Raw genomic sequence first — 24567 nt, forward strand, 5'->3', positions numbered from 1 at the left:
TCTATCTCCCCGTACACATTCAAAGGAAATATGGAGAGTGTCATAGTGCACAAATTGGCACATCCACAGAACCACTGAAAGAAAATGTAAGAGACAGTCTGGATGAGGACAAGAGCTTTAAAACGTGTTGCATTTTAACTGTGGTAGGCAGCTAAGTACCAAACAGCCACTTGGTCATTCCCCTACAATGGGATGGGGGAGAGACTCAGAAGGGTAAATGTGAGAAAATTTGTGGGTTGAGATAAATGCAGTTTAATAGGTAAAGCAACAGGAGCACACAGAAGTAAACAAAAGTAGGAATTCATTCACCACTTCCCGTGGGCAGGCAGGTGTTCAGCTATCTCCAGGAAAGCAGGGCTCCATCAGGCACAATGGTTATTTGGGGAAACAAACATTGAACATCCCACTCTTCCCCCTTCTTCCCCCAGTTTCCATTGCTGAGCACAGCATCATATGATATGGAGAATCCTTTTGGTCACTTGGGGTAAGCTGTCCTGGCTATGTCCCCATGCAACTTTTTGTGCACCCCCAGCCTACTAGCTGGTGGGAAGCCAAAAACATCTTGACACTAAGCACTGCTCAGCGGTATCTAAGACATCCCTATGTTATCAATACTATATTGGTCACAAACCCAAAACACAGCAACATAACAGTCACTATGAAGAAAATTAACTATTCCAGTCAAAATCAGTACAAACTGGACACCCATAACCTGAGTCAAGTATCTTCTCCAGCACTTTTGAGCAAGAAACACTGAGTCAATTCTTCTGCAAGTAATAGAGAAGCTGACGAGAGGTGCCATGCTTGACCTCGTGCTCACCAACAGGGAAGGGCTGACTGGAAATTTGACGCTCCAGGGTAGCCTTGGTTGTAGCAATCATGAGATGGTTGAATTCAAGATCCTCAGGACAGTGAGAAGAGCTTGCAGCAAGCTCACTGCCCTGGCCTCTTCAGGAACCTGCTTAGTAAGGTTCCATGGGATATAGCCCTACGGGGCAGGGGGGCCCAAGACTCTTGGTTGATATTCAAGGATCGCCTGCTATAAGCGCAGGAGTGCTGCGCCCCAACTAGAAGGAAGTGCAGCAGGAGGGCCAGGAGACCTCCTTGGATGGATAAGGAGCTCCTGAGGAAACTTAAGAGGAAAAAAAAAGAGGCTTATAAAAGGCGGAAGCAAGGACAGGCGGCCTGCAAAGAATACAGGGATGGTGCCTGAGAAGCTAGGGACCAGGTTAGGAAAACTAAGGCCCAGTTAGAATTAAACTTGGCTAGCGATATTAAAGATAACAGGAAGGGATTCTATAGGTATGTAGCAAATAAAAGACAGACTAGAGACAACATGGGCCCTCTCTGGAAGCTCTCAGGAGAACTGGCTACACATGATTTGGAGAAGGCTGAGGTTCTGAATGATTTCTTTGCCTCGGCCTTCACTGGTAAAGGCTCCAACCACACCACCCAAGTCTTGGAAGGCAGATGCGGGGACTGTGAGACTGAAGAGCTTGCGCCCACTGTAGGAGAGGATCTGGTTCGAGACCATCTTAAGATCCTGAACATACAAAAGTCCATGGGACCTGATGAAATCCACCTGCAGGTCCTGAAGGAGCTGGTGAATGAAGCTGCGAAGCCACTGGCCATCATATTTGAAAAATCATGGCAGTCAGGTGAAGTTCCCAATGACTGGAAAAAGGGAAATATAACCCCCATTGTCAAGAAGAGGAAAATGGATGACCCAGGGAATTACAGACCAGTCAGTCTCACCACTGTGCCTGGCAAAATCCTGGAGCAAATTCTCCTGGAAGGCATGCTAAGGCACATGAAAATCAACAAGGTGCTTGGTGACAGCCAGCATGGCTTCACTAAGGGGAAATCCTGCCTCACCAATTTGGTGGCCTTCTGTGACGGGCCTACAGAACCGATGGAAGAGGTAGAGCAATTGAGAATTAAGGGGCAGGCTGGCAGGGGGGATACTGTTGTGGGTGTCTGTTACAGACCACCAGATCAGGGTGAGGAAGTTGACGAGGCCTTCTACAGGCAGCTGAGAGCAGCCTCACAGTCACAGGCCATAGTTGTCGTGGGGGATTTTAACTTCCCTGATGTTTGCTGGAAGGACCACTCGGCAACCCAGCCGCAGTCCAGGAGGTTCCTCCAGTGTGTGGATGATAACGTCCTCCTGCAAATGGTGGATGAGCCGACCAGGAGAGGAGCGCTGCTGGATCTCATCCTCACTAACAAGGAGGGTCTGGTTGAAGCAGTAAGGGTTGAGGGCTGCCTTGGTTGCAGCGACCATGAGATGGTGGAATTCAGGGTCTTGTGTGGTAGGACCAGTAAAATAGCAAGTAGAATTGCAACCCTGGACTTTAGCAGGGCAAACTTTGGCCTTTTCAAGCAATTGCTAGGGGAAATCCCATGGGCAAGGCTGTTTGAAGGTAAAGGGGCCCAAGATGGTTGGTTGGCATTCAAGGATTGCTTTTTCCAAGCTCAAGATCGGAGCATCCCGACACGTAGGAAGTCAAGGAAGAGGGCCAGGAGACCTGCGTGGCTAAATAGGGAATTCCTGAGTATGCTCAAGTGGAAGAGGACAGTTTACAGGTCGTGGAAGGAGGGGCTGGCCACTTGGGAGGAATATAAGGCTGCTGCTAGAGGATGTAGGAAGGCAGCCAGGATGACTAAGGCCTCCTTAGAATTAAGCCTGGCGAGAAGGGTCAAGGACAGCAAAAAGAGCTTTTTCAAATACATGGCAGATAAAACTAACACCAGAGGCAATGTAGGCCCACTGATGAACGGGATGGGTGCCCTGGTGACAGAAGATACAGAGATGGCAGAGTTACTGAATGCCTTCTTTGTCTCTGTCTACTTTGCTGCAGGCAGTCCTGTACCCCTGAGACCTTAGATGAAGTCAGGTCAACGGAGCGGTTTGCCTTAGTCGATGAGGAATGGGTTAGAGACCAGTTGAGCAATCTGGACATCCATAAATCCATGGCTCCAGATGGGATGCACCGGCAGGTGCTGAGGGAACTGGAGGAAGTCATTGCTAGACCACTCTCCATCATCTTTACCAAGTCCTGGGAAACGGGAGAGGTGCCTGAGGACTGGAGGAAAGCAAATGTCACTCCAGTCTTCAAAAAGGGCAAGAAGGAGGACCTGGGTAACTATAGACCGGTCAGCCTCACCTCCATCCCTGGGAAAGTGATGGAACACCTTATCCTTGGTGTCATCTTAAGGCATATCAAGGAGAAGAAGGTTATGAGGGGCAGTCAACATGGCTTCACCAAGGGGAAATCATGCTTGACCAATCTCTTAGCCTTTTATGAGGAAATAACACGGTGGATGGATGATGGAAGAGTGGTGGATGTGGTCTACCTTGACTTCAGCAAAGCATTTGACACAGTCTCCCACAGCATCCTCACAGCTAAATTGAGGAAGTGTGGACTGGATGATCAGGTAGTGAGGTGGACTGCAAACTGGCTGAAGGAGAGAAACCAGAGAGTTGTAGTCTATGGGGCAGAGTCTAGTTGGAGGCCTGTAACTAGTGGAGTGCCTCAAGGGTCAGTACTGGGACCAGTATTATTTAATATATTCATCAACGATTTAGATGAGGGAATTGAGTGTACTATCAGCAAGTTTGCTGATGACACTAAGCTGGGAGGAGTGGCTGACACGCCAGAAGGCTGTGCTGCCATCCAGCGAGACCTGGACAGGCTGGAGAGTTGGGCAGGGAATAACTGGATGAAATATAACAAGAGAAAGTGTAGAGTCCTGCATCTGGGCAGGAACAGCCCCAGGTTCCAGTATAGGTTGGGAAACGACCTGTTAGAGAGCAGTGTAGGGGAGAGGGACCTGGGGGTCCTAGTGGACGACAGGATGACCATGAGCCAACACTGTGGCCTTGTGGCCAAGAAGGCCAATGGCATCCTGGGGTGTATTAGAAGGGGGGTGGTTAGTAGGTCGAGAGAGGTCCTCCTTCCCCTCTACTCTGCCCTGGTGAAACCCCATCTGGAATATTGTGTCCAGTTCTGGGCCCCTCAGTTCAAGAAGGACAGGGACCTGCTGGAGAGAGTCCAGCGCAGGGCAACCAAGATGATTAAGGGAGTGGAGCATCTCCCTTATGAGGAAAGACTGAGGGAGCTAGGTCTCTATAGTTTAGAGAAGAGGAGACTGAGGGGTGACCTTATTAGTGTATATAAATATATAAAGGAGGAGTGTCACGAGGATGGAGCCAGGCTCTACTCAGTGGCAAACAATGATAGGACAAGGGGTAATGGGTACAAACTGGAACACAAGAGGTTCCACTTAAACTTGAGAAGAAACTTCTTCTCAGTGAGGGTGATGGAACACTGGAACAGGCTGCCCAGGGAGGTTGTGGAGTCTCCTTCCCTGGAGACATTCAAAACCCGCCTGGACACATTCCTGTGTAACATTATCTAGGTGTTCCTGCTCCGGCAGGGGGATTGGACTAGATGATCTTTCGAGGTCCCTTCCAATCTCTAGCATACTGTGATACTGTGATCTACCTGGACCTGTGCAAAGCGTTCGACACTGTCGCACACAACATCCTTGTCTCTAAATTGGAGAGACATCAATTTGATGGATGGACCACTCGGTGGATGAAGAACTGGCTGGATGGCCACATACAGAGAGTTGTGGTCAATGGCTCAATGTCCGGCTGGAGACCAGTAACGAGTGGCGTCCCTCAGGGATCGGTGTTGGGACCGGTCTTGTTCAACATCTTTGTAGGTGACAGGGGCAGTGGGATTGAGTGCACCCTCAGCAAGTTTGCCGATGACACCAAGCTGTGTGGTTCGGTTGATACCCTGGAGGGAAGGAATGCCATCCAGAGGGACCTTGACACGCTTGTGAGGTGGGCTGATGCCAACCTCATGAAGTTTAACCATGCCAAGTGCAAGGTCCTACACCTGGGTCGGAGCAATCCCAGGCACAGCTACAGGTTGGGCAGAGAAGAGATTCAGAGCAGCCCTGCAGAGAAGTACTTGGGGGTGTTGGCCGATGAGAAACTTAACATGAGCCTGCTTCAGTGTGCGCTTGCAGCCCAGAAAGCCAACCTTATCCTGGGCTGCATCAAAAGGAGCATGACCAGCAGGTCGAAGGAGGTCATCCTGCCCCTCTGCTCTGCTCTTGTGAGACCTAACTTGGAGTATTGTGTGCAGTTCTGGTGTCCTCAACATAAAAAGGACATGGAGCTGTTGGAACAAGTCCAGAGAAGGGCCATGAGGATGATCAGGGGACTGGAGCACCTCCTGTATGAAGATAGGCTGAGGAAGTTGGGGCTGTTCAGCCTGGAAAAGAGAAGGCTGCATAGAGACCTCATAGCAGCCTTCCAGTATCTGAAGGGGGCCTATAAGGATGCTGGGGAGGGACTCTTCATTAGGGACTGTAGTGATAGGACAAGGGGTAATGGGTTAAAACTTAAACAGGGGAAGTTTAGATCTGATATAAGGAAGAAGTTCTTTACTGTAAATGTGGTCAGGCACTGGAATGGGTTTCCCAGGGAAGTCGTGAATGCTCCATCCCTGGTGGTGTTCAAGGCCAGGTTGGAGGGAGCCTTGGGTGGCATGGTTAAGTATGAGGTGTCCCTGCCCATGGCAGGGGGAAGGAAGTAGATGATCTTAAGGTCCTTTCCAACCCTAACTATTCTATGATTCTAAATATAATATACATGAATTCCAGTTCAGTAAAACACTTGTATCTCAATTACTCTAAAATTAGAAATTTGGTATTTTTCAAAAACAAGCAACTAACCTAAACAGAACCAAGGTGTACTGAAAGTTAGTCCACAGCCACCTCAACTCTCTACCTCTTAAAAGTTTCATGTTAATTCTGTGCTATGCATCAGAAAGTTTTCACATCACACTTCTATACATGAGAGAGATTAATCCTCTAGCATCACAGCTACTGAAAGGAAGAGGTTATACAGACCTTTCTGCCACCATAAAGTCCTGGAGGATTCTGAGTAGCAAACAGCATGAAGCGAGGGTGAGCTTTAACAAATTCCTGGGTCTCAGTAATGAACAGCTCCCTGTTATCATCTAACAAGCGGTTGAGAGCCTCTAAAACATCAGTGGGAGCCAAATTCAATTCATCTAGAACAATCCAGTAACCTTTTCTCATTGCATCTATGAGAATGCCTTGGAAGGAAAAGAAAAAATCCTAGGTTAAAAGCCTAACAAACTAAATATAACAGAAGCATGCATTCAGATACTTTTAGTAACTAGTTTTCACTCAGTATAAATGCTAATCCAGAATCAGAAGCAACAGTGCTAGTTAAATTGTTGAATTATCTTTTTTATGTCCAATAGGATAAGCATGAGGAAAACATGAACTCTTAAAACTCACTGAAAGTCACATAAGTGATTATCATTAATATGCAACTACTAACTTTATGAAAGGTTTTCTCTCCATTGTAATAAAACAGACAAGCAGAAAACAAGAAAAAGCCCAGTGAAATGAGACAGGAATTTGGACTAAATATAATATGCTCACCCACCTTCCTTGAATACCAACTTCCCAGAGGCATCTGACGTATAACAGCCAATATATTCCTGAATGTCAGTGTGCTCATGATTGTTAATCCTTACACAATGATTCCCAGTAGCAGCAGCCAACCAGCGAATTAAACTGGTTTTACCAACAGAGGTCTCACCTTGAATCAGTACTGGGTGAGACCTGAAAGGCATAAACAAAAGAGTGGTTTAGAAGCACCACTCATATCTTTCTCATATACAAGATATCAACATTATTTGAAATTTTCACAGATCTACATTACCAAAACATCACCACTTAACTTGTTTGTGATATCCAGTGTCATAAACTAATATAAGTAACTTTACTCTCAAGTGCTAACTGCTACCCATAATGAATTACATGGCAGTATGAAAAAAGCAGGTTATTATAACGATAAATTTCTAGATTATCATTTAAATAAAGCTAGGTATTGCAGTAAGTCAGTTTAAGCAGACAAGAAATACATGTATAAATTAAACCCACTGTATAATGGAAGTTAACTGTAAAGTAGGAAAAAAAAAAGGACACTACCCATGCCAAACAATAAAGGCTAAACACTGACACTAGAGGCCCAAAGAAACATCTTTAACTTAATTTTTTAATGGAAATGTTGAAACAGACTTACCCTGCAGACACAACTCTGGCAATGTCTTTCAGATTAAGCTTAACTGAAGGGGTTAGCACGTAAGTCTCATCTACAGTAGGTTCTTTATCGCCAGCTGAAATCCAGTATCCTTCTACAAGTACAAATTGTCCTCGGGGTTTTGGTATTTGCTAAGGAGACACGACAGAAATAACAGATTATAAAATGAGCTTTAATTTGCTAAAGCTACTGCTACAATTACTGCTACACCACTGCAATGTATTCTGTAGGAAGTTATTTTACTGAGCACTGCAGTAAACACTGTCTCCTTGACACAGAATGCAAATTATGGGAAAAGACTGACCAGATTATTTCAAGGTCATGAAGCAGGAATCTTTGGCAGTGCCACAAAAGATACAAAAAGTCTCAAGTCCTAGCACTGAATTTTAAAGTATGCTTCCAAGCAAGAAATTGGCTTTTACCTTTCTATATCCATACGATTTTTCTAACATGAAGGGTTTTATTCCAAAATAAATACCTATGTCTTACAACTGGCTACCCCATCCCACCTGCACAAGCCCCCATGCAAAACCATGCTGAGCTCCCAGCATTAGTGAGATTCTTCCTTTCCCATTAGAGACAAAGCACAGATGTTTGCTTCATATCCATATGCTCTGCATTTGGAGTCTAAAAATAAAAAGCCTGTGAAAGCTTCCTTATTTTTTCATATTAACAAACGAACTAGCCCCCATATGGGCATTTCAAGCAGAAGTAAACATTAATGAAGGTACAGTATAATTTTTTTTTCTAGTTCTTATCTTTATAACATGGGAGACAGGACTGTGAGAAGGAAATGTAGAGGCAAAAGGCAGATAACAACTCAAAAATAAATTCTACCCTGAATACTAAATAGCTCTATATAGGCTTAGTTACATACCTGCTTGAGAAGGCTTTTGATGTTGCCAGAGACTATATGCTGGCAAATTAGCTTTTGAACTATTGGGTGAGAACTTCTGTCAAGCTGTGTCAGGAAACTCAAACAGAAGCCCTAAGAAGAAGAATTATTTTGAGGTCAGAAAACTCAAACAGAAACTCTAAGAAGAAGAATTATTTTGAGTGATAACATAAAAAAAAAAAAAAATCATCATCAGGGGAAAAAAAAAAGGTGAGGGGGAGACATAAAAAAATAATTTCTGTTTACTACTTTGCTTAGAAGACAGGATTATCCTTTACCCAGTCTTTGTAGTGAATACACACTGGAACAAACCCCAACAAAGGTAATCACCTCATAAAGTGAGCGTGGTATGCTGCTACATGGATTAGATGCTGCAAATTTCAATGCCCTGCAAAGTGTACGGAGACTATAGTGAGGTCTGTGGCCAGTTCCATCCACCAGCTTTGCTTCTGCTTCCTTTCTCACAGATAAATAAAAGCTACAAAAATAAGAAGTTACATAGTGCTGTTATTGATCAGACCATAGAATCATAGAATGGTTAGGGTTGGAAGGGACTTTAAGACCATTGCTCCAAGGAATGAAATTAAAAGTATGAACACTTAAGCTTATCTACAGCTGTCGCCTTTTATAAAACCTCCAGGTTAGGAAAGCCATGCCAAACTCTGCCATCCGTACAGCCAGTGAAGCTAAGCGACAGAATATTTTAGAACCGTATTTTTGAGAAGGCATCACTGTAAATTCAAAGTATTCTAAACACATAATAGTTCTTCTGGTTAATGCAGTGAGATAGTACACCTTAAACTAAGGGCAAGAAAGGTAACTTGATAAACACACAAGACTTTCATTGGTATGTTCTACAGCAACAAATCATTTCAGTCTCTCAGATGGGAATGAGGACTGCAACAGCGCTTTTTAACTGGTGCTACCAATAAAGCAGTCTGAGCAAGTAAACCTCCTCCACTGAAACCTTCAGAACGAAGAGGAGGGATGTCTACCATCTTCTGTTTCCTAAGACTATGCAAACCACTGTGCAGGGAACATCACAGTGTTTCCCAAAACAGTCTAACCACAGACTACAGTTACATACTTCCTTTTTATGACTTATTACAGCAAGGATTTAAAGATATTACAATCAACTTACTTCACAATTCCTTGTACTGTATTTTTATTCACATTCAAGCCTCTCAAATAATCCATAATAAGAATCTGCAAGTCTCCTTCATGTCTCAATTCTTCCACATAAAGTTCAGTAAACCTGTAAGAATCAAATCAATCTATAACAATTCAACAACTGACCATATTTAAAAAATCACGTTGTATATGATTCTTACAGTATATAACATTTAAAATTTTGTAAGCATCAGAAAACTAAAGGTTATTTGACAAGTCAGACTCAAGAACTAGAGTGACTAAAAAAGGGGAAAAAGGTATTAAATACTTTTGAGTAATGTAACTGAATTATTTTAACTTAGTAGAATGAAAATTAACTAATGGACTGAGTTTTTTAAGATTTTAAATGAACACTTATGAGATATTACCCATTCTAATTTTGTTATGACTAGCATATCCAGGACTAGCATATTTAGGTTGTTTTCTACTTTTACAAATATCCAGCTCAGCAATGAAATGAGAAAACTTGACAATAAGCAAAGGAAAATCATCAGCAGAACATGTACTCAAGTGAAGTTCTGGGTATCTTTAAATATGTCAACAGCATGTCTGATATTTAGTACGCTACACTATCAACACATAGTTAGTGAACATATTTTCTAAACATTAATTAGTCCACTATATTTACATTGGGTGTTGAATAAGAGTCTGCAGCCCTTCCATACCATGCATTACAACTGCAAACAATAGCTCAGGACACACCATAGCAATCCCAAAAGAGCTGAGCAATACCATTAACTTCAGAGGGGTGGACATTTTTGACAAATATATGCAAAAAATGCAAATATAAACTCATTTAAACTTAAAAAGTCATGCTGAAGCTGAAGTCTCCATTCTTCTGTATTACACTGACTTTCACTACTAAGCCAAGAGAGCTAATAGCAATTAAACCTTACTTTACCACTAATAACTACAAATGAGTAGCTGCATATACTTCGTGCATCTCTACAGCCTTGCACAGTGTTTATGAATCTGGTAAGGGACTGTGTTTGACTTCTGGTACTCCTCAGGGGAGCTGCATCAAACACAAGCAGAAGATCCTTGCCTTCAGGAACAGGTTATACTGAAGAACATATGTGCAACAACTCCAATTCCCTGGCTGCAGTTTAAATGCCTGAAGGTCACACATCAAATATTTTGACTATCACACAAATATTTTTGCAAGGATTATCAACACTCCTGAGTCATCAAGAGAAAGGCTGCTAAAGAGACACAAAGCTCTGGTCTTTATTATCCCTGTCAGGAATATAAACTGCTGTAAGTAACATTCCCAGACACTAACAGCTTAATTGCAAAGAATGGTCATTCCCCAGCCCTTAGTGACACCACTCTACACCATGGCTAAACCATTTGCTCATGCTCAGCAATTTTACAGAAGTATTTTCCTGATGTTGTTTTATGAAAAACCTTCACCACGATGTGGAAAGCACCTCACGGGAAGTTAATTTGAGTTTAGACTTACATCCTCAGGCTTCAAAGATGACATTCTTCACTGGGTCAACTCATAAAGCTAGTTAAACTCTGAAAAAGGCAGTGACTAAGTATTTTGTCATAAAATCACTATTTCTTACCTGTTTCTTATTCCTGGAGGAAGATTTCTCTTTCCAACATCTGTAGCTGGATTCATGCATGCAAACAAGCGAAAATCAGGGTCACGAACAAGAGGCTCTGAAGTAAAACAGAAATGAGAGACAATGTTAATGCTCAACACAGGATATTTATTACATTAAATAAAGTATATTTTATTTAAGCCAGTTTTCTATTACTGCATTACTACATGCCAGGGTGAAAAGTTTTCAGAGAATGACCCCACATAATTTTAACAGAAGTATCTCTGCATCTTCCCAACAGTCACAATCAAGTGAAACCCCGACCTTCATTTGTGCATAGCAGGATGTTTTAACAATGAAAAACGTTTCAAAAATTACATAAGCCCTAAACTTGGAACTCCTTTTACCTCTTCCAGAGCAACCCCCAGTGCTTCCCTCTGCCAGGAAGAAAACACAGCCTAGGAAGCTCATACAACATTTATCTCTATCTGTATCTCCAGAAAAACAATATTCAGCAGTAGCATTTTTTAGCTTTACCTCTGTTATGCATCTGGCTAGGAAAGAGTTGACTTTTTTCACAACAGCCCCTGTGGTGCTGTTAAGAACACACCAATGTTTCACTGTTGTTGAACTGTGCGGGCACTGCATCAAGGGTTTCTTTTTACCCTGCATTTTGCCTTCCCTCCCCCAGCAACAGGCTAGGAGTGAGCAAAAAGCTAGGAGGGAATGCTGTTGAAACAGTTCACCCAAACTGGCCAAAGCCATATTCCCTACCATGTAACATCATGCTCAGCAGTAAGAACTGAGGTAGAGGAAGAAGGGGGTTGTGGTTTTTTGCCTGACAAGGTGGCTGTCTCTTAGAGACTGGCCAGACTTTGGTCTGCTTGCAGGAGCTGGCTAGGTGACTGCCTTTGTACCACTCATTTCACATGAGTTTTCTTGCTTTTGCTTTTACTATTCTCTCCCCTCATTCTGCTGGGTGGTGGTGTGGTGGGAGAAGTGAGAGAGCAGCTGTATGGGTGCTTAGCTCCTGGCTGGGGTCAACCCACATGGACTCAGAAAAAGCAAAATATTTGTATGCTTATTTCTAGCTGGATAGTATATTCACAGGATCAGCGAAAAACAATTACTACAGTAGCAACTGAACCTCACCATCCATCAAGCCACCTCACCTTTATTTAAAAGAAAAAAAAAAAAAAAAGAAGGTTATGCTCCTTGAACAATCTTTAGAGACAGCTAAGCTTACTAAGGACACAAGAGAGATTGGCTCCTTGCAGATTCTGAAGAGGCAAAAGCTACAGTTCCTGCATGCACAAATCTCCTGAGCCACAGTGAACTACAACTACCACTTTTTGTGTAAAGAACACATGATTCTCTTCTGGACACATTCACTTTAATGATAAATGTTCTTAAATTATTTTGAGTCATATAGGGTAGGGAGTTCAATTAATTGGATAGCAAGCATAGAAATAGTACCTGTGTCTCCTCTGTCTAGTAACACCAGCGACCCAGATGATCCTTCCAGTAAACCACTCAGGCACTCCAAAGTCTCTGCGGCAGCCAAGTTAATCTCATCCAATAAAATCCACTCACCCTTTTTTACTGCTTGTGCCAGAGTACCCTAAAAAGTAAGATCAATTTGTTAATCACATCACTAGCAATCAAGTGAAGCACCCATATGCTGGAAATACTTGTTTTACAGTCTGTGGGTTGATTACACAAATGGCAATTCAGACTTTTAGAGCAATAGCAGTTTTACTGCTCTCCCTCAATAAAAGCAATTATTTTGCAAGTCACAAGTCAGTTATCACCATTAACAGCTACCATTTAGAGTGGCTCAGATAGAACTAAGGTGCATAAGCTTCAATGACACCACTATGAAAATAAAGACAGTTAATCCAAAGAACTCCAAACTAAGACACAAACAATATTACTTTCCTCAGGGAACTGTGTCTTATTGATTAAAATTATACTTAAGTCAAAGGTTCTCCAGCTATTATACTAGTAATTCTCCAACTATTACAGTAATTTTTTAGAAAGAGAACAGTCAACACTTTACACACTTCACATAAAATTTGAAAGCATATATTCAGACTAACTGGGTGACAAAGAACAATCATGCATAAACCATCATAGTTTCTCCTAATCACACTCAAATGTCATTAGAATATTATACCATGGGTTTGAAACACTTACAAAACACAACTTCTAGATAAACAGCACAGATTCTTAATATTAAATCCTTCATAGGCATCCCTAGGGAGGAACAAGCCATACTGGAGACTGGTCAAGATGTTTATCTAATCTCATACACTTTAAAAAATGTTATACTGCTGATATTCTTTTTATCATACCAGTCCTAATTCCTATTTTACAGCATTAAATTAATATGTTACAACAAAACATTTTCCCACCCCCCATCTAACAGCCGCCTCCTCAAAGTACCATACTTCATTCCACAGAGTTATCATGGAGCAAGTTTTATTTCACAGCAAGATTCTTGCCAGGAAGTTATTTATATAATACTGATTGCAAAGTCTTTTAAATGCTTCTCCTTATTCTTCCTAGCATCAAAATGCAAATGTCCAAATACCTCAACAAACGCGAAGAGAAGAGCATTTTCTGTCATTTTCATCTGTTGATGAGCATGATTCAGTTTAAGACCAAATGCTTCCCACTTTTCCTTCAGTAGTGAGCCTGAAAGCAAAACAAATTTAAGTTTGTACCATCAGAACAATAGCACCAAAAAAATGTTTAACACCAGTATTTTAATCAAACTGTTTCAAGCACAGAGATACAAAAGCAAGCTTGGCTGAGCAACAAAAACATTCAAGTTCTACAGATGACATGCACTAAAAAAAAAACCAAAAATTTGCTGGGGGTTTTGTTTGTTTGTTTTGATTGTTTGTCTGTTTTTTCATTTAGCTGAACACTACTGACATACGGGTACAGGTAATTTGCTATTCATTCCAGCATGTCCTAGTTTAGGAACAAATACTTATGCTGTACTTGGTTCCAGCATGGCTGTTACCACTCTCTTAATTTCCAGTGATAGCTCAGAAAAATAAATCCAAATTCACAAACCTTAGGACAGACAGATTAACAATGAATACTTCAGTATCAGTAAAAACATGCTGCTTTATCAGTTATGGTATTATTTACTATTGTGCTCATTTCAGTTATTTGCTTAAAGTCACAGCCTGAGGCATATAAAAAAGCAGCAGCATAATGACTTAAATTGATAGCTTTGCAAGTTACAGATTTCAGTTTGTCTTTATTTTAGGATTGTCAATGATTGAAACAATTTCCCACATTTGTGGGAATTTATCTGCATATTCAGAAGAACCAGTTAAAAAAAGAGAGGAGACGAAGTCCATAACTAAGTTCACTTAGCCCATGCTGAATGAAAGCTACAGGTTCCTACAACTTCACGTGTTCAGCAGGTCTAGAACCAGAAATCACACCATGCAAAACAAAGTATCAATACTGCCTCTGTTCCAAATGGGTTGTGAAGTCTAAAGCAAGAAAACCTGTTGTTTGGAGACAAAATCACAATGAAACAAAGGAAAATTCTGGGCAATTCAGCATCACGAACAGTGAAACCAATTCATTACTACTCTAAGAGTTGTTACTTTGGGTCTAGTTTATTGTTATTGTTTTGCTTTGTTTTTAAAAGAGGAAATATTTGTGAGATCTAAGAAAGTTCCAGGTCTGAAAGAAAGTATGAATGCATTATGAAGGTGCTGAGCCCAGAGAAGCTGTGGCTGCCCCATCCCTGGCAGTGTTCAAGGCCAGGCTGGATGGGGATTTGAGTAGCCTGGTCTGGTGGAAAGTGTCCCTGCCCATGGCAGGAGGATTAGAACTAGAGGATTTTTAAGGTCCCTTCCAGTCCAAACCATTAGACTGCATTTTTCAAAACTAGGAGAAAGGATGTAATAAAGGTGCATTAAAAACAAACAAACAAAAAGCAAACAAAGCCTCACAAATTCAGACAAATTCAGCAGTATCTACTCTCTGCAATGGTTAACACTAATGACATGTTTGATCAGTCTGAATTCTCACCAGATGCATTTTCTTTTGCTTCCTTATTAATAGCAGATTTATGAATATGCTGCATTAGTTTTAGCAGATCATGCCAACGTTTCTGCCTGTAGCAGGTCTGAATGTGTCCCAAGAATGTCTGATTTTTCTTCCTAGAGAATGTCTGAGAGAAGAGTTCTTCAAAAGACTCTCGCAGAGGCAGCCAGATCAGCTTGTTATCTACAGGCTTGTAACTGAAGAGAAGCAAAAGAGTCATTACTTATTTGTGACACAGAAAAGGAACTAGCATCTGTGAACTAAAAAAAAAAATCCAGTTACAACACTATGCATGAAGGAACCCTGGGTTTCCAAGTTTTTTTCTCAAATAATAAAAGAAGTAAAATTGCACATATTTAAATGTACATTTTGAGTCACTTGTACAGACAGGACCACCCTGATTAGTATTTTTACTATTACCATTCAGTATTTCCAGTGAATATTACAACATATTTATATTGGTTAGTTATTTTTAAAAAGACATTGGGTTGTGCTTTTAAAAGACTTTATCACTTATGGATGTACACACAGATCAGTGAAACTGCCTCTGCTCTTCATGAAGGACAATAAGGTGCCTGCATGCAAAAATGTTTCTTAAGACATTTATGCTCCATGAAACAAACATGTACCTAAACACAACTCTGACAACACAACTACACTTGTGTTAGAAGCTTGTTCTCATACTGCCAATTTGTTAAACTTGGACAACTGTTAATGACTCACCCCCCTAAGAGATCTGCAGTGTCACTTTGTTGGTTCATGTTGACAACCCTCAAACGGCGTCCTTGAAACAAAAATATAAAGCACCATCAACTTGTGGGGTTTCTTTGTTTAAATCACTGTCATGCAAGTTACAGTCTTCACACTTGATTTACCTGTAATATGAGCAAGGTACTGAACAGCTGAGGTTTTGCCAGTTCCTGTTTCACCAACCAAAAGCACAGGCTCTCCTTTGACAACACAAACTGCAAGCTGTTCAATCAATACTGCAGATGGCCGTGTGGCAGCAAAGGTTTGTTTTGCTCTGAAAAAACAAAGGAAACAACTCAAACCCAAGATTTACCAAGGAGCTCATTTGAATTTTTCCTTTATTATTTTTTAGAGGAGTGGTTGAATTTATGATCTTTAATTAAAATTAAAGGTTTGGAAAAAATTAGTTCCAAGATACTCTAATATACTTATTTTTCTCAATATGCAACCTAGAAAAAAAAAAAAAAATCAGGATTTACAAAGAACTTCCTGCCAGTGGAGTTAGTAACACATACTACAAAAATCTCCCTTCACAAAGACAGAGCCATCAAAATCTTATTATGACAGCTGTGAATCCACACTGCTTTAAAGAAAATCCTGTTCAAAAAAGCTGAAAATCTCCATGCTTTGGCTGCAAAAGTATGACACAGACAGCCTTAAAGACACACAAGGTAAAACTCAGATCACAAGAACTCATCACATTTTTCATTAGAGGAGAATGCTCAAGTTGCCTTTTTAAAAAAAAAAAAGGCTGTGACTTGTAATCTATTCTATTCTACCACCAAATATTTTGATTCATATGGACGCTACAAGATATTCTACCTTTGTACAGTGAGAGCTTGGATTTGTTTCTTCGTTAGATGCACTCTTCCAACAGAGACTTCTTGTTCCTGTACTAGAATTTCCGGTTTATAGAGTTCACAGAAGAACTCCACCTGTGAAGAAAGCATTAACATTTCTAATACTAATGTTGCCTACAACGTCACACTAAGAACACCCATGCTATACTACTGGTATTACTTTGCAGCAAGCTAGTTTTTCATGGTAAGATTTTCTATTTTGCAGGTTTTACATACTCATCACCTGAAACACTGAAGCACCTCAGAAATGTTACTGTCTGTACAAACATATTTCCATTTAATAATTTGGTAATGGGTCTATTTCTTAGCAGGAGGTCTAACAACCACCTCAAAAAAGCCTGAGTGAATACTTCTGTGTAAACAAGGATATTTTGCTACTGTCAGAAGATACTACATTCCTGTACTGGAATAATATCAAGAATGAAGGACAAACAGAAAAATCCATAGAAGTTTCAAGTCCAGCCAGCTGGCAGGTTTTTACATCTTTAAAGTAAGAAAGGAGGGAATTTTCTTTGCAATCAAACTTCTACAGTCAGAAATAGCTGACAAAGTAATGATTTAGTTTAACTCAGCCATTTATATCACACACTATTAATACAGAGAGTTACAAGGCTCTAGAGAGGTACTTGATTTTGGAACCAATGATTACAGAACAAGTAGTCAGGAAAATATCTCTAATCTCTTTTTTTAAGGGATTAGGGTTCACTGTAACCATCAAAAACCATATTCTTTACTACTCTGTGCATCTAGCAGCATCATGTGCTTAGGAACCTGAGCTGTTCCAGCTGTGTGATCCTTCTTTTGCATGATAAGACCATCTGCAATCTGCTCTGAAACAGAGCCACTGGAACTTTCGGGGTGAGGTGGGGGGGGGTGGGTAGGAACCATAACTAAAAAAAAAAAAGAAGGAAAACACAGATCCTGCAATAGCACAGAGAGCAAAAACATGTTTGGGACAGAAAAATGGGCATATTTTTCAAGAAAAACAGCAGAACACATTTAAACTCATCACTAAAATAATTGCAACTTACAGAATATTACCAGTAAGCATCATGTTTAATCATAGCTTAACATACCTTTTTTTTTGAAATGTTTAGTTTACTTCCAATAACATTTGCCATTTTCATTCTGCTCCCTTGGCTGGACAGCATACCTGTGAAACAGTCCAATGCCTGTCAAGGAGAAAACAAACAAACCAGGCTCTTCAATACAAATTCTGTATGATATAGTCTGACAAGCACCATCTTAATCTACATGAGTTTGAATCCAATCCAGCCATAGTAAATAAAATTATTTCATTGCCCAAGGATCAAGTCAAACAATGGAGATCAAGATGTTACAAGAGCTTTTAAATTCTGTAGTGGTTTTCAGTGAAAGCAAAATCTTTCAATGCCCAGTCACAAAAGTTACTTTTAGATAAACAGACGAAAACGGAGAAGTAAGTAATGTTACAAGACCTGAAAAACTGTTACACCTGAAAAATTCCAAACCTGGAATTTAAATTGATGCATAAGGAAGCAGGAAAGAAGCCTCATATTACAAGAAAAAGGAGAGATTTCAAAATTTTAACTCTCAGTCATATGCAGTTCTAGCTCAGGTTAGTTAAAATAATGCTGCAGCATGCTGTTTGTATGACAGGAGTACGTCTGGATTGGCTTTCAGCACATTACCGCAAAAAACCTTCCTAGTAGCCATGAATGCCTCCAATAGATGGATCACAAACATTCTAATTACAGTCCAATTGATCCAGATAAAACTAAAGTCCCATCTCACATTCCCAAATAGAGTATTTTAAGATTTGTGAGGCAATGCTAGAGTTTGGGTAAGCAATTTCTGGATCAAGTCTTACCGCACCTCCTGAAAAATATTCACTGCTGTGGTTGAGGAATTACTGTCAAAGTTGTAAGCAATCCTGCTGCACCAATTCAGTAAGTCTCTAAAAAGAAACATGAAAAGAGTTGGTACCATCAAAGCAAAATGCATAGCTCCTTCTTTCAGGTTCAATGTCATCTTCTGGCAATTGTACATTTAGCTGTTGTGTAAGCTGTACACAGGAAGACATATATGTAAATACGGTGCCAATTCTAAAGAGCAGCTGAGCACATAAACACCAATACTGTTGCTTTCAGATACACTGCTTAGAAACAGATAATACATACTCCATTAAACCTTAAATTCATTACACAACTAAAACCAAGAAAAGCAACAAGCTTTTCATCCTGAAAGGCACAAGCCCCCCTATTTTTTCAAGATACTGATTTCTTACCTTTTGAAAGATTTTGCTGTTGATAAGAAAAAGCAACAAGTGATTCTTGAAAAACAACTGCTGTTTTAAAATTGGTGGCACTCTTTTGCTTCACAAAAATATTAGGTACTACCCACATCTAGTATTTACCAGCTAATTCACAAAGCACTGCTGGTGACAGAAATTCCATGAGTAGAATTGACATTTTGTATAAGAGGAAGAAATAACTGAACATCAAGCCGCATTTCATCATAAAAATTCTGAAATTAACAGTACATTGCAGATCTGGTTATTTTCAGCCATCTCTAAGTTAGAATGTGGTGTCTAATATGAAATTATCTAGATAAGCACATATATACAGTTGCTGAAAATGTTATATAATAGCTATTGTGAGAACATTATACAGTACATTTCAGTTCTTAACTAGAACTGGTATGATGTGTTAAAACAAATTGAGAAGTAATCCATATGGCTTGACAGCAACTCAGTACTACATATGACAAAACCCACACTTTTTCCTTAAAAAAAAAAGTATAGCAAATAAGAAGTCCTAAGTATTGCAGACTGAAATTTTAAAAGATACTTCAAGTTTTCCAGTTTTTATGAAATTTCAGTTATTCAAACTTCCATCACTATTAAAAAAGAAATTCAGAAAATAACAAAGATAGAGCCTTTCATTTCTGCATCTACCCTAATTTCCTCCTAATAAACATGTAAGAAAAGACAACCTTAGAGATAGTTCTCGCCCTTCCAGATTTGGTTTCTTATTTTCTGATCTTGATTCTGGTGAATATTCTTGTATGTGCCTGGAACCCGAAGCACTGTTTTCTGATGCCTGATACTTGTCTCCTGTGAGGTGAATGTAAATGTCTAGCAAGTGATCAGTTACAAGAGCAAGGTTGGGGTATCTCCTTTGAAGAACCTGAGAGTGAACATCAAACAAAATAAATCTTTAGAATGGGAAACATCAAGCCCCCAGAATTTAACAGGATACATTTCAGTAGATACTCAATAACAAGCTGCACAAAACCACTGTCTTGGAATCTCTCATCTGAAGAAAATAAAGAGTTATTGTGACTGGCGTAGTATTGATTTGGGTGCCAAAAGTGAATCTTGCCAACTCTACTCCATTTAATACATCTGCACAAATGCCAACACCAAGAACAAAAGGTATATTCAACTGCATCTTAAATAATGATCATACAAGTTTACAACTGATAACCAAAGTTCTTACCTCCTGTCCTTTCTATGACTGAATTTTTTTTAAGCATTCACATTATCTATTCACTGTGCTGATAAAGACACATTAAAAGGCTAATTTTTCTTCTGTGATTCCTTTCAGCTCAGTTCTCTCCACTAAAGCTTGCTAATCAAAACTATTGCGTCAGAAAATCAGCTTTTCACAGATAAAGACCAGGAACACTGGCACTACCCTGCCAGACTGACTTTAAAGATTAATCAGAAGGACATGAACCTATTTTCAAGACAAGCACGTGAGTGTTTTCTACCACTGTCTCTTCTACTACTACAGAATCTTACAATATTTCATTTATATACTTCCGTGACTTGAGCTACAAAGTTACAAAAAAAAGAACAGAAAGAATCTAGTGGTAAGTAGCACATTTAGCACCAAAGTTTCCTTTTTTTCTTAAGGTTTTAACAGCCAAGTTCCACTTCATTATTCATCCTTTCTGGATGTCATTTTCAACATGAGTTCAGCTAGATGCTAACAAAAGATATCAACTACAAATAACATTTTCTATTGACAACTATTTTCCATCTTAAAGCTTCAGGATTAGAGTAAGCTCATTTTTTTATTTTTCTCCCTGTTTTTAAATCTCTGTGGCCTACAAAATGGCAAAGCAATTTGATTCTTAGACCCATTCAAAGTGGAACTGTGTTTGCCAAGGCAAGCTTCAGGAATCTTTGTCCAATTCACTTCAAAGGATAAATCTGAAATTATAAGGGTGTATTGTAGTACTTGGAGATAAAAACAATGATCAAATTTATTACTGGGAACATTTACTACTCTTAACTGAAACAGTTATCCACATGTTATAATACAGCAACACACACCATACCTCCTTGAGTTCTCCTTTGCTCATGTTATCCAAATGTATTTTGGTCCAATATTTGTCCAAAAGAGCAGCATGGCTGCTTTGCTGCCTGTACCAACCTCCACCACAACTGAATATCCTAAATCAAAACAACATGAAGAAACACACGATACTGTGGAACTCTGCATTTTCAGAGCATTCCTGTGCAAAGAATGTGTTACATACCTCTGCTACAGCATAACACAAGTGCATAGATCATGCAATGTTTGCCACTGTAAGGTCATGTACCCTACAATGCGTATCTCTGCTTTTCAAATAATCTGTTCTTTTATCACAGTGTTTTTCCCCCTGTAGTGCAAAATCTCCCCAGGGATACTTGCAGAAAGATGACTGACAACAAGTTAAGTCTATCAGAAAAACCATACAGAATCCTTTGTTAGGAGAAGAGTAACGCTTTGTTAGGAGAGGAGCCTGACAGAATTGGCCTGGGAATTATCTTGCACAGATCCTAAAGGATCTGTACTCTACTGCAGATGCAGGAAAAGCACCTCCAGTCTCTGCCCCCTTCACAGTGTTTCCCGATTATTTTTTTAATTCTTTATGCTCAGAGTCCTTTCCATCATTTTTTGTCCATTCTGTTTTTGTTTTCCTGCATAAATAATTATGCAGCCATGTATTATACCCACTGTGGAAGTAGCCTTGCACGTGCAAATCATGAGATACTGGATTGTAGTTTGTTTTTTTTGTTGTGGGTTTGGGGTGGTTTTTGGCTGGGGGGGGTGTGTGTGTGTGTGTTGATTCATTAGTGTTTGGTTTGTTTTTTTCTAAATAACATTCCACAGCTGTAAACTGCAACCATTTAATGTGCCTAAAAGAAACTATAATTTGCTACTATAAAAACTGTTCACCAATGTGCTGGTTTTGGTTGGGATAGAGTTATTTTCTTCATAGCAGCTAGTACAGGGCTATGTTTTGGATTTGTGCTGGACAGTGTTGATAACACAGAGATGTTGTCCCTACTGCTTAGCCCTGCTTATAAAGTCAAGGCCTTTTTTGCTCCTCACACCAGCCCAACCAGTGAGTAGCCTGGCAGTGTACAAGAGGCGGGGAGGTGATACAGCCAGGACATCTGATCCCAGCTGACCCAAGGTATATCTCATAACATATAGTGTCATGCTCAGCATACAAAGCTGGGGAAAGAAGGAAAGGGAGGGAAGGGCACTTGGAGTGATGGTGTTTGTCTTCCCAAGGAATGTGTGTGATAGAACCCTGCCTTCCTGGAGATGGCAGAACACCTGCCTGCCCATGGGAAGTAAGCAAATTCCTTGTTTTAATTTACCTGTTAAATTGTCTTTATATCAACCCACGAGTTTTCTCACTCTTCTGATTCTCTCCCCCATCCCACCAGGGAGGAGTGAGTGAGCAGCTGTGTGAGCCTTAGTTGCCAGCTGCGGTTAAACCATAACAACCAAATATACAGAAGAAGAAAAATTAGGAGTTGAGGAAACCAAAAGAAAGCTGAATCCAAAAAGACTCAACCCCAGAGAAAAAAAAGAAAAAAATAAAAAAAAAATTGATCAGATAAACCAAAGAAAAGAACAAATTTATGGAAAGAAGACAAAAGCAGGAAAATCTGTTACAGCCTTTGAAGTAAACTACAAACTATGTGAAAACTATGTAACCATTCCCCTTCCAGATATCCTAGCCTTTAATCTTGATACAATATGACATTTTGACATCTGAGGCATAGGCCACTACACAGTGAAACCATCAGGGAGAATACCTTAAATCTTTTTCTGTTTAGAAAACAGAATTAAAAAAATATCTTCAAGGAATACATGTATACAGCTTTTCAAGGAGGTAAAGGACGTAAAAGGAAAAAAAACCCCAAACTCAAACCACAACCAAATCCCCCAAAAATAATCATTCAGTAGTCAGACTACCAACTACCCCCAGATCAGCAAAACTAAGAAATATTTTACACAGGTGCTGTTAAAACCAGCAAGCCAAGACAACTTGTGAATATCAATCATATAACCTTTTTCACAGTGTTATTCCCAAGAGTGACATTTTGTTTTGGTGATGGGCTGGTTTTGCAAGTGAAAAAATTCCCCTTCACAATTTCTATGGCTTCTACTCCTTGTTAAAGGAAATTGCTAAAATACTCCTGCCCAAGCACCTCACGGTTCCCGGTTTTGATTTAAAAAGCGGATATCCATACTCTTAACCTCATTTAGTTTTACAAGCCTACCTCCTGGTCGCAAAAAACTGGAATCCCGATGCTACTTTTAAACAGTCACCACGACCAGGAATCAGCAACTCTTTTTTTTCCAAAAGAGGAATCAGCACAGAGATCTGGAGAAGAGAATAGATAAAACAATTTTTTTTTGTCAAACTGGAACAGACAGCACACCCATCCATGCTCGTTTCACACTTGAGCTGCTAGAACATTTCTGCTGAGCATTACTACATTGTCAGTAACTATAGTTCTCACAGATTGCACTTCCAAGTGATGCTAACAAGAACTGCAGAGTCCCCAGCAGTGGAAGTCACAAGTGTAATGTTTGCCTATCTTCATTGAATCATAGAATCATTTGGGTGGAAGGGACCTTAAAAATCAACTAGTTCCAATCCCCACGGACAGGGACACCTTCCACTAGACCAAGTGGCCCAAAGCCCCATGTATCTTTCTTCCGTATCCAAATTTAATGAGGAGAATGGAAATGATGGGCTCTACACTGCAAGTCTAGATCAAAACTATTTATTTTGAATTGTCAAATGAATTACTAAACACTTCTGTTTCAGAATCCTTATTTTCTTTATCTGCCCAAACAAAGATGACCTGCATCTCAAAGATGTCATTCTCAATCATCAAAACTTTTCAGTGCATACCCTGCTACCCCCAGGAAAATTTTGTATCTAAACAATCTACCCTTCCATACAGAAGCACAGTAACAATGTTGGAAGGACAAAATGGGAAGTAAGACCACAATGACCCCTCAGCACAGAGGGAGGCAAGCATGGAGGCTGTGATATGGAGAAAGAAGACTGGATGCATGCAGGGATGACCTGAAGAAAGGGGGAGATGAATGCAGGATGCTACTCAGGGTATGCTTATGATGAGTGCAATGAGCCGAGTCCACAAAAGCAAAGACGTGCATGACCCTCTGGCAGTGAAAAACTGTCTACTATATACAAGCAGTATTTCTTGGCTTTCTTATAAATTCCCTGTATTTCAGAAGACTAAAACCCAATAAACAAGCTGTCAGGTTATTTAGCCACACAAAGGATGTTTTAACAGATATGAAAGAAAACAACTATCTGCAGAATGTCCATCAGGCCTATACAGCAGAACATCTCTATGGCATTGTTCTTGCTGAAGACATGCTTGTAGCGGCCATTACTTGAAAAGGGAAGGATGACCGTCCAGCTAGTCATTCCGGAACTGTATACAGGAAATATGTTAAAACTTATACTGCTTAATGTAACAATGCATTTTTAATATCCAAGCCAGTGGTGAGAAATGCATAATAAAAAAAAAAAAAAATAAGGCAAAACAAAAAAAAACCTCCCACATAACAAAACACTAAAAAACCCACAACTTATTAACAGAACCACCCTAATAAAGTGACAATATTCTGTGGTGTTTTGGGCCACATTTGCTTTCAAATATTAAAACATGATTCAAAAGGCACATAGCTCATTATCAGTGTCAACTCAAATTTTCATAGTGAAATTTGGCATCAGTGACAGTGCCATGACTACACTAAAACAATCACAAAAACTAATGTGTGAATGCAGACA

General features: G+C 40.0%; 1 protein-coding gene across 1 annotated transcript in view; it reads right to left on the minus strand.

Moving 5' to 3' along the window:
• Positions 1–24567, minus strand: part of MDN1 (midasin AAA ATPase 1) — a 105380-nt gene that overhangs the window by 65512 nt on the left and 15301 nt on the right. The window contains exons 8-25 of the mRNA XM_062608389.1: positions 23015–23118; positions 20788–20902; positions 19435–19628; positions 18316–18397; positions 17538–17633; positions 16424–16536; positions 15727–15875; positions 15575–15635; positions 14837–15048; positions 13368–13471; positions 12251–12395; positions 10796–10892; positions 9196–9309; positions 8385–8532; positions 8037–8147; positions 7142–7290; positions 6500–6678; positions 5932–6140 (exon numbers count right to left, since the gene is read on the minus strand). Of these exons, the coding sequence (XP_062464373.1) occupies positions 5932–6140; positions 6500–6678; positions 7142–7290; positions 8037–8147; positions 8385–8532; positions 9196–9309; positions 10796–10892; positions 12251–12395; positions 13368–13471; positions 14837–15048; positions 15575–15635; positions 15727–15875; positions 16424–16536; positions 17538–17633; positions 18316–18397; positions 19435–19628; positions 20788–20902; positions 23015–23118 (2382 nt within the window). The remainder of the gene's footprint in view (positions 1–5931; positions 6141–6499; positions 6679–7141; positions 7291–8036; positions 8148–8384; positions 8533–9195; positions 9310–10795; positions 10893–12250; positions 12396–13367; positions 13472–14836; positions 15049–15574; positions 15636–15726; positions 15876–16423; positions 16537–17537; positions 17634–18315; positions 18398–19434; positions 19629–20787; positions 20903–23014; positions 23119–24567) is intronic.

This window comes from Pezoporus occidentalis, unplaced genomic scaffold (assembly GCF_034315485.1).
Source record: "Pezoporus occidentalis ecotype Australia unplaced genomic scaffold, CSIRO_AGI_Poc_V1 ctg13, whole genome shotgun sequence".
NCBI lineage: Eukaryota > Metazoa > Chordata > Aves > Psittaciformes > Psittacidae > Pezoporus > Pezoporus occidentalis.